Consider the following 10,904-nt stretch of genomic DNA (forward strand, 5'->3'; position numbering starts at 1 on the left):
CCCTAAACTTACACACAATATGGAAATATTTTTGGAAAGTGGCAAGCAAAGTTCTGACAGTCTAGACTGAAATTTTTCTTCTGAATAAAGGCTATATTTTTTGTTGTTGTTGTTTATACTTTCCATACCATAACAAAACAGTCCCAGAATATATAACATTTAAAAATAATAATAATAAAATTAATAAAATTAATATATTTAAAAGCAGCAGCATGATTGGAATGTTTTTTTAAACGTTTTTAAAAGAAGCATCTTAAGCTCACCAAAGTTGCATTTATTTGATCACAATACAGTAAAACAGCAATGTTGAGAAATATTAATAGAATTTAACATAACTTGTTTTCTATATTAAAAAAATGTAATTTATTCTTGTTTTGGTGCGCAAGAATAATTTCTTATTATGACCCATGTTGAAAACAGTTCCTAATATATTTGTGACCTTGATAAAAAGAAAATTCAGGATTCTTTGATAAACAGAAAGTTATTTTGTAACTATTTGAAACGTCTTTACATTTGATCAATTTAATGCATCCTTGCTGAATAAAAGTATTCATTTCTTTAAAAAACGTACTACCCTAAAACGTTTGAACATTAGTGTACATTGAATCATAAAGCATTAAACTGCACTGAATTTATTGACAGGCAATTGTTTGTTAAAATCTTATTCTATTTATTATTGCTTTTGTCTTTTCCATTAAAAGCATTAAAAGCTATGTGTATCATTATTTCCCCTGTTGATTCATAAATTTCTCCGTTTACACCTTCTCATCCATTGACAATAAGCTGGCTGATGTGTGTAGGCAGGGTGTAGAGGATGAGGAAGAGGAAGAGCACCAGGATAACCAAAATGATCAAAGCAATGATGTACTTCTTGTACTTCTTCCAGATAAAGAACACAAAGGTCTTCAATGGGTTCACAAACCAGTTGAAGGATGTCTTGGGGCGGCTTAAGGGGACAAAAACATATTTATGTAGCACATTTTAATAGACACCCAATAAAAATAAAAAGATGCAAACTGATATGAATATATATATTATGCACAGATAGCTTTAGTCCCTTACTTTGGTTTGTCCAGAGGTTCAGGTTCTTTGCGTGCTTTTCCCACAGGGTTCTTCTCAGCTTCTTCAGCTGTCACTAGATGGAACTCTGCCTCTACTTTACCCTGAAAACCACATTAATGAATGAAGAGTCTGAGTCTACCTTTACAAAGTAAACAGGTGTGTTACCACATTCATTTTACTCAATGTTAGTGCATTGACAAAGTGCTTGTACCATTAGGAGAAAGGTGTTCCCACTGTTGTCCACAAACTGCAGATCTTCTGGTTTCATTTGGCTACGCTTGCTTGACTTCTTTTTTTTCTTCTTCTTGTTTTTCTTCTCTTGTTCTGCTTCCCTCTCCTCTCTCTCAATGTCCTCTTGGCTCTTTAGTTTGATGAGCGGCCACCAGCCTTTCATCCTCTTGCTGCGGAAGATGGAGAAGCGAGGGCCAGCCTTGTCTTTGGCCATCTTGATGCTGCATTGCTCGCATGATTTTGCTGCACGGACCATATCGCTGAGACGCAACTCTATGGATCCTGGCCACAACCGTTGGAAAGGAATTCATGTTTTTACTGACCAACTAGAAAATTTCACTAGATTTCATATACATGAACCCTTGACTAGTAACTAAAACCACTAACCTAAGAAGTCATTGGAGCCGATGCGGTCATAATCCCAGACCTGCAGCACCAGAACAGCCGGCTGGCGGAATTCAGTCTCCTCAAGGGCGAATAGGGACTCCTTCTTCTTGTAGATGACCTCCTTCTCCGTAGGAAGATAGTCAAAGTGAAAGACAAAGCGCCAGTTGAAATTGCCTTCACCAGTGAGGGAATTAAAATGCACATCCGTCTCCTGTTTCTCATCTTCCAGACCTTTAATCCAGCTGGTGAATGTAAAAATAATATTTTTTTATTATAGACTGCCGTTCAAAAGTTTGGGGTCGGTAAGAATTTTTAAATGGATTTTATTAAGTCTATTATGCACACCAAGGCTGTATTTATTTATAAAACACAGTAAAACAGTAATACTGTGAAATATTATTACTAATTAAAATAACTTTTTATTTAATATATAATATATTTTTAATGTATTTTAAACTTTTAAAATGTCTGCACTGCCACTTTTGATTAACTGAATGCATCCATGCGGAATAAAAAGTTTAATTTCTTTAAAAAAAAAAGTTTTAATTTCTTTAAAAAAAAACAACTATGAATTGTTGTGTATAAAGTTGATTATTTTGAGTACATAACTCGTTAAAAGATAAAAATTGTAAAGATCTCCTATTTTACATATAGAATTTTTTTATGGAATATTATTATTGAATTTTATATGGAATAGAGAACTTTAAAGCGGTATCAAAGAAACTTTAGTTCATTTCTTGTGTATCCTCACCCTTTAACGTAGATGTCACTTGATGGCTCTCCGGTGAAAGGATTGACATCATCCAGTACGACATCGTCAGTATTCCAGATGATCACACGCATCTCATAACTAGAAACATGGGGATATATTTTTCTTTCATTACACAAACTCTGCACATCAGCAACTTAAGAGGCTGTAGGAAGAAATCTTCAGATCTTTAATTCTCTACATGAAGTCTGTGATCTCCTGATTACCTCTCTGGAAGTCTAGGTTTGATATTAACAGGTGGTGGTGGAGGTACATCCACAGGAAACATGTCGATCCACATGTGAACATAACCCTGTCACATCAAAGACAAAGACATCAGAAAATATGTTGCAACTACATGGAGTACAATAGTACATCCCAATTTGCATACTTGTGTGTTACTCTATGCCATTTTTATTATAGTGTGATTAGTGTGCTCACTAAAAATTCTAAAAAGACAAAGTGAAATTTCAAATGCCCAGATGATGCACTTAATTAACCGAAGTGAACTGTTGCAGCTTTAATGACATTCTGGAATGAGACGGGCTATCAGACTCTGATGTTGGATGTCAAAATAACCTTATATAATTCATATTTCAACTTATATACATAGTGCATAGAATAAGTGTATAGTGTACAGTGCATCATTTGGGACACAACTTAAATGATGGTTTGATCCAAGCTAAATGGCCTTGCCTAAGACTAATCAGTCACTGTGTGTGTGCGATGGAGTCTGACCTGAGGGAGGCCTGGCTTTTCCGCATTAAGCAGTGAGCGGACCTCCACATGCTCAGGAACCAGAGGACACGCTCCCTCACTGAATTCTCTCATATCCTTCCAGCGCTGCAGGACACTCAGAGCTTTATGCTCATCCAGCTCTGCGTAGTCTTCCTCTGTCTTCTTATTCTTCTTCAGCAACTCTGCAGCACCAAAGTCTCATATTAATAAACAGGTACGCCATACATGGTCTGTCATCAGACCTCAATCTAGTTGAAAACGCTAAAGAGTACATGTATATGTACATTTATATTTCTGTCATGACAACTCTCGGAGGGATTGGCATGGTAATGTACATGACAATGTTAATGTGAGTTAGACCTATCGGACTGCGCCATCTAGAGTTTAGGGCCTTTCGCACCGCAGGAACCTTTTCATAGTACCAGAACTAATTGTGGAACTACCCACTTTTGATTTTAGCAAATGGCTGCAATATAACAAAGAGTGAAAAATTTAAGGGGGTCTGAATACTTTCCGTACCCACTGTATATATATATATATATATATACATTCAAAAACAAAATAAAAAAAATATAGAATATTTCACAAATTCATATGACCAAATTCGCATTTTGACAAAGAAAAAAGACAAATGTCGCAGTTCAGTGCCATGAAACAATAAAAGGATGTGGATATTTTTTGTATCTCTGTTTCAAGCCAAACTCTTTTTTTTTTCATTTGGACAACAGAGGACACAAAATTACTATTTGTATTACATGAAGGTGCTTTATAATCTTTATTTTATATTAATAAAATTGTATTTCCACCTTCTGGAAAAGCCTCATTGGGAACCTTGAAGATCTTGTTGAGAACTTTAATTTCAGACTCTCTGTACTCTGGAGGTGGAATCCCATTTTTGCGGCAAAGCTCCAGTAATATCGCAGTGGGTTTCTTGGCATCTCTCCATTTATTATAGCCATCCCTGAAATCACAAGTCAGTCTAATATGATTTAACCTGCAGAGAGTCAAATGAAAATCAGGCCACAAAACTGCTTGATTTATCTCAGTCTCTTAAATTTGGCAGCTGCTAACAATCAACTGAGTCAACAGCTCTTCTAATATTAGCTTAAAGCAGTCAATGAGCTTTGAGAAATTCTGATGATGATGTAGACAACAATGACAACGACAGTAGTGGTTCACGACAAATATAATAATACTAACCATCATTATAATCATTATCACCACCATCATCACAGGCTAAAACCATTACCCACTTATCATAATGAAGGGCCAGGCCACACCCGGCACGGTGGCGGCTGTAGAAACGGTTCTCCAGGTCCACGCGGGTCTCACCAATCAGGTCATCAGAGCCCACAAGGTCGTGGTCAAACACATACAGCGTGAGCTCTGTCTCCAGGGGGAAGGACACGGTCAATTCAAACACTCTGTGGGGAGATGAGAGCTCAGCATATCAAATCAGCAATCAAATCTGAGAACAATATCATAGATTAAGCCTCTTTAGCTCAAATCACGCTAAACAACTATAGTTTTCAGGCTGTCAATGTGCATGTGCCTTCAAGAGTAAAAAATACAGCCAAAGCCTCTATGAAAAACGCAATTAAATTTTTCATTCTTACAGCCGCCATACTGAATGTTGTGGTTTTTTCCATTAATTTTGTGAACAGATGGCACTTACTCTCCAAACACTGGGTTCAGTTGTTTGGGAATGTAGCGCTCTTTGCTGTCCATTTGCTGCTGCCCAACTTTCACCACCACATAGGGGTCTGCTTTTCCATTCGGGTCTGTGGGTGCCAGATTGGTTGCCTTGGGGTTCACAAGAAAAAGCATAAACAGTTCAAATTCCGATTCAATGCACAGAAAATATAAGGGGAAATGATGAATCCATTTAAAACCATTTAACATTTTTCTAATTTTTGTGTAATTTGATACATGCAGGACTATTTATCTTCAAAAAATGATTGGAGAAATCCGGCATACATCACTAGAGAGACAGAGAGAAGTCTGACGTTCACTGGATAATCAAGTTATGAGGTCAAAAAATAAAAAGAGAGAAACACGCATGAATGAATCGTTCACAATAAGACCAATAACATGCATTTAGAAAATAGATAGGGTGAATTTCTATTTCAAACTGACTTAAAATAAAAAATTACAACATCTCAATTTTCCCTCATACATTTAAATAAATTTAAAATCTAAAATGTTCATGTCCACTCTTCTCTACTAACTGTGCAGAATTTGTAAATTAAAAAAAAAAGGAATTTGTTTTGAACAACTGATACCCACTTTTACTACATATACCCTCACAAGGACTTTTATGGGTGCATTTTTGGGAATTCCATTAGTGATCTGACAGTCTGCATCCTCGTCTTCGGAAGCGATGGGGTACATCAGAAACGATCCCTGCAATGAAGCACAGCTCTGCTTTAACCCCAATTTTTTTCATGCATGCTGTCACACTTTTGATCCAATGCATCAGAGCTTAGCAAAATGCACATCTCACCTTGTATTTACCCATATATCTCGTACTTTCATCTTCCTCTTCATCTTCCAGGCTGGATTTGCCTTTGTAGACAGTAAATATGTGCAACCAGTCCATGAACAGACTGAATTCGTTTTCTAGTTCAGACTTGTAAAGCTGGGGAATGAAATACAAAAAAAGAAAAAAATGTATATTGCAAATAATGCAAATAGTTTTAGATGGCCGAAGAGCAGAAATAAAACACTGTAATCACTGTATTGAAAGAAATAAAAGGATTGCAGTTTGAAGAACATTTCAAACCTGTATGGTGGCAATTTTCTTCCTCTTTGGAGCAGGCGGCTCTATTTCAATCACAGCGTCATCATCCTCTGCCTCTAGTGCTGACATGCTCAGTGGTGCTCCATCTGAAGAATGTGACATTACACTGATGCTTTGAAATACATTTAGTCCTAAGCATCCTAAAGCAGAAGATGTGGTCACTTAGGTCACACTAAAAATGTGTGCTCAATCCAAGTGGCATCCACAAACATATTACACTAGAACTTTTCTCAGAAGTAATTTCACTTTCAATCAGCCCATAGCTGATTTTTAGTGCATAAAGTAATTTACCTTCAGATTCACACAGGTATCCTCGCAGAGTAACCACAGGTTCATGCCTTGTTCAACTACATTCGGTATTTTGTTGTGTAATGCATTTGACAATCAGTTTTTATGTGTGGATTAAGTGCACAAATATGTTTTGAGTCCTCTGTCTGATTGGTTTTGTTCAGAGTTGGTATGCTACTCCAAATACAGACACTGATCAATTTAGTGATATAAGTGATGTAAGTCTTTATGAATGAGTCATTGATTCATTCACTCTTCTGATTTGTTCAAAAACGCTGATTCATTTAAAATCAGTGTAGCAATTAAATTATGCTTGCATTTATAATACCTCCATCTTGTCCATCTTCCAAATCATCCTCTTTCTCCTCCTGAAGAAGAGATGGAAACAAGACTTTTACATGTTGAGAAAACCAATAAGACACATAGTTTAAACTGTCTATTATCAAAATAGGCCTAAGTGATCACCTGTTTTTCGAGTTCAGCCAGTGATGCATAATATTTAGACCACCAATCAAGCTCCTCCTTTTCTGGCGGCTCCTCCTCTAACTCCTCCGCTTTTTTAATCACCTTTTTGATTGGAGACTGAAAACGCAGTTTTCCACAATACATTAATTTTAAAAATAAAATTAATTTACTCGTTCCGAACCTTGAATTTGTGAACAGGCCTTAACAATCTGCACATGAACACGGATTTTTAAAAGCCAAATGCACACACTCAGGATTGAAAGCATCTCATTTGGATGTCAGCAGGGGTCTTGGCTATGCAGTGGCTGCCCAATTAATCAGAGTGATCTAACAGCAGGAGCTCAAACTGCCACAGGAACACACTTCATTGTGCTCAACAAACCAGCAGATTCACACCATAATCAACAGGTTAATGGGTGCAAAGGGCTTCACATTTAATAACTGCAGACTGTGGATGGGTAAAAACATGTGCACCAAGTACTCATTAGGAGCTATTTCAAACATCCCAAAGCAGTCAACTAACGTCACTGCACCCAGGCTAGATACCCCACGACCACATTTTTTTATTCAGCCACATGCTGATTTGGTGTTTATGTGTATCAGTATGTGGCTGAATAAAAGTGTTTGCAAAACCTCTGAGAAACTGGTGGAAGATGGCAGATACCATTTTTTTACTGTTTCACACATATGGAGAGCAGCCATTTGAGGAACACTGAAGATAGTGTTCATTCTTATGGACTGAAAAATAAAGACAGTGAAACTTACCATGACTACATTAAGAGGGTTAATAGGAATTTTGCTATGCTTCAGAGGAAGTCCTCCCAAATCCATGGTGATCACTGTAGTTAGAGGAGTGGTCTTCTGGGGAGGCTTCTTCTCTAAAACTGTGGACGAATGTTTAGGAATGTTCTATATTAAAATATATTAAAAGCTACAGTCTACAACAGTGACCACATTTAGATGTGCAAAAATACTGATATTATTCGAAAATGTGGTTTATACTCTTGATTAAAATACTTTGGGGTTTGGGGTCAGTACAGTTTTTAATCTTTTTCAAAGAAGTCCCTCATGCTCAACAAGGCTGCATTTATTTGATCAATAATAGTAAAAACAGTATTATTCTGAAATATTATTACAACTTACATGTAATGTGATCATGTTATTTAGAGCATCCACTGTTCAATGGACCGGGCCAAATGAATGCAATTATGAATGCAAAAGGCGGTTGCTTTGAATAAAAACTTATTTTTGGATCAATCAGACTTTACAAACAATATAAGATTGCTGTAAGAGTTCTCATGAGCTTTCATTTTGCAATTCATTGGAAGTAATTATCGTGTGTTGCTGTCAAGAGCATGAATGAGAAATGAGTTAATTGAATTCATGTGCAAAATACTCAGTTAACCAAACAAGTGCTATCTTCTAAAGTATTTTTCAAAAACTCAACCAGAATATAGATCTTTAACCAGAATAATGTGCATATAAGTGTGGTCAGAGTCTTTTCTCATTTCAACAAAGTGTCATGCCATCCTAGTTTATAAAGAAAGAGAATGTGGTGCACCTTTGAATGTAAATTATTTATGTACACATATCAGGACAGCAGATGCTTTATATTTGGCCTTTAAACCACAAACATATGAGTTATAGAAAGTGCCATACCCTCAGGCTCCTCCTCCTCATCTTTCCACTCCTCTTGGTCCCTGGGACCAAACTGCACAAGGTTTTGGACCACGTGAGTTCCCACCAGGACCAGCCTCCCGAAAGCCCTCTGCTCCATTACGAAGATAGTAAGAGGAGGATGCAGGTAGACAAGCTCTGGAAGTTCCTGAGGACACATGACCAGTTATGAGTTACTGTGCAATTATGATAATAAAATCAAACATTTAATGTTACATTTAAAAAAAAAAGTTGAATAAGACCTTAAATATCAAATTTAACATGTACTGACTACATACAGTATTGTGTGATGAATCATTCTAAGGAAGACATCAGACTCAACAGCAGCCTGAATCTCACCTGCTTTGCTTTTTAACTTAGTAATTCTGAGACAGGATATGTGATCAAAGCTTGTATGGGAAGTATGTTCTCAACACAGTTCTTGAGATAAGGTCTAATACTTTGAAAAGAGAAAGTCTTACAACATCAAAGTGTTTAACCACATCACTGAAGTTGGGATTCAGCTTGTAGCTCTGAATTTCCTCCGACTCGATCATCTGGCCCGCACACTCAATCCTCACTTGAGGCCGCTCCACTTCAAACAGGTTGACTCTTTTCAGGTCCCTCAGGCCCCAGTACAGCACCTGCCGTTTAAGGGTTTGAGTTCAAAACACTGTAGCCACATAGCAAACCAGTCAGCTGGTAAACTTGTGCAGTAGGTCAATACGTGCTGCTATTTTAAACGCTCTCTTGGGGGATGATTTATGGATCTGATAAATCAATCTGTTCTTTGGCATTTAAGACCTTAAAATGTTGATGTTAAATAAAACTTTTGATTCAGTTTATATCTGTTCAAGGTTGTACCTCTATTCTGTATTTCCTGAGCACAGGGCGAACACCCTCAGGGATGATATAATAGCATTCTTCTTCAATGTACTGTGGTTCCTTGGGGTCAACATCCAGAGGCAGAGCTGGCTGAGATGGATTCAGAGCACACAAACGTGACATTTAAAAGGCATATTTTAAGACTTTCTGTTATAGATAGAGGTGGAGGTGAATTTAGACAGCAGGATTGGCTACAAGCACTGATCTATAACAGAGTAGCTACAAGTCGTCTTTACCGTCAGGTAAAACCAGCACAACTGGTTTCAACATTAATAATAATAGGAAATGTTGCTTAAACACCAAAACAGCATATTAGAATTATGATTTCTCAAACATTTTGTGAAATCCAGCTTTACCATCACAGTAATACATTGCATTTTCAAACATATTAAAATAGAAGTTATTTGTGTACAGTACGTTGTAATAATATTTCACATTATTACAGTTTTTACAGTATTTTGGATCAAATAAATGCAGCCTTGGTGGACATAAGAGACTACTTTCAAAATATTTGAATATATATATCCTTCTATTTACTCAGATGTATAAAGCTGTTCTCTAACAGACAAATGAATGCTGTAAGCCATGTCTATACGTGTTTTAAGCTAGACTGTCTTTTGCAGTGAAATTCATAAGAAAAACAGGAGTCCCACCTCTCCAAAGCTTGAGTAATCCAACTCGATGAGCTCAAGAGCTGCCAGAATTTCACCAGCTTTGCTCTTGCCTTTTGTGATCTCAAAAAACTGCAGCTGGGGTTTTTTATATGGCTCTTCCACAAACTTCAACTCCGGCTTTGCAAATGCACAACCAAGGGCTTGTGGACTGCCCTGTTGTAACATTCAAATGTACCACAATAAGCTATTACATATATTACATTGTATAATAAACATTCATAGGTGTGACTTTTAGTATTCTAGACTATTAATTGACATTACATATAGTCTTACTGTATATAGTATATAAGTACACTTTCTAAACAGGAATAATCAATATGCTATAACATTAACATTGCACTTGAAAACATGGTCCATCTTTATTTTTTTTATTTAAAAATGTTCTTACCAATGTTAGAAGAACCAAACCTATGCTATTGTTTGAGCATGGCTTTTTAAAGGGGCATTTACATTTGATTCATAGCTTATATCATTCCAAAACAGCTAATGCATTAAAAACTATCACTCACTAGTTTGTTGTAGTCATAGATTTTGATGATGACCACAGGAGGGTCTTCTCTGTACTCATCCTTACTGCCCTCCATCAGAACCTGATCATAAAGGAGTAACTCAGACCACGTCGGGGACAGAGTTTCTTCCATCACCTGCAAAGAATAAAATCTTTTAAAAGTCTCTGAGACACAAAATTGTTATCAATAAAGATTGAAAGGCTCATCTCAATGCCCATTCAGATCCAACTGCATTTACATTTACATTTAGTCATTTAGCAGACGCTTTTATCCAAAGCGACTTACAAATGAGGACAACAGAAGCAATCAAAACTAACAAAAGAGCAACAATATGTAAGTGCAAATGACAAGTCTCGCTTAGCCTAACGCAGTACACGTAGCAAGGTATTTTTATACACACACACACACACACACACACACACACACACACACACACACACACACACACGCTACTGTTCAAA

General features: G+C 36.8%; 1 protein-coding gene across 1 annotated transcript in view; it reads right to left on the reverse strand.

Moving 5' to 3' along the window:
• Positions 1-576: 576 nt before the first annotated feature.
• LOC107685659 (fer-1-like protein 4) overlaps positions 577-10,904 on the reverse strand; it is a 33,869-nt gene continuing 23,541 nt past the window's right edge. The window contains exons 26-46 of the mRNA XM_016482325.1: positions 10,444-10,578; positions 9,914-10,087; positions 9,240-9,350; positions 8,858-9,019; positions 8,379-8,544; positions 7,485-7,603; positions 6,720-6,836; positions 6,583-6,622; positions 5,949-6,052; positions 5,670-5,804; positions 5,474-5,569; positions 4,842-4,969; positions 4,420-4,590; positions 3,973-4,127; positions 3,167-3,348; positions 2,656-2,741; positions 2,432-2,530; positions 1,681-1,922; positions 1,274-1,575; positions 1,063-1,163; positions 577-946 (exon numbers count right to left, since the gene is read on the reverse strand). Coding sequence (XP_016337811.1) covers positions 766-946; positions 1,063-1,163; positions 1,274-1,575; positions 1,681-1,922; positions 2,432-2,530; positions 2,656-2,741; positions 3,167-3,348; positions 3,973-4,127; positions 4,420-4,590; positions 4,842-4,969; positions 5,474-5,569; positions 5,670-5,804; positions 5,949-6,052; positions 6,583-6,622; positions 6,720-6,836; positions 7,485-7,603; positions 8,379-8,544; positions 8,858-9,019; positions 9,240-9,350; positions 9,914-10,087; positions 10,444-10,578 — 3,006 coding nt within the window. The 3' untranslated portion in view covers positions 577-765. The remainder of the gene's footprint in view (positions 947-1,062; positions 1,164-1,273; positions 1,576-1,680; positions 1,923-2,431; positions 2,531-2,655; positions 2,742-3,166; positions 3,349-3,972; positions 4,128-4,419; positions 4,591-4,841; positions 4,970-5,473; positions 5,570-5,669; positions 5,805-5,948; positions 6,053-6,582; positions 6,623-6,719; positions 6,837-7,484; positions 7,604-8,378; positions 8,545-8,857; positions 9,020-9,239; positions 9,351-9,913; positions 10,088-10,443; positions 10,579-10,904) is intronic.

Source organism: Sinocyclocheilus anshuiensis, unplaced genomic scaffold (genome assembly GCF_001515605.1).
Source record: "Sinocyclocheilus anshuiensis isolate Anshui unplaced genomic scaffold, SAMN03320099.WGS_v1.1 scaffold257, whole genome shotgun sequence".
NCBI lineage: Eukaryota > Metazoa > Chordata > Actinopteri > Cypriniformes > Cyprinidae > Sinocyclocheilus > Sinocyclocheilus anshuiensis.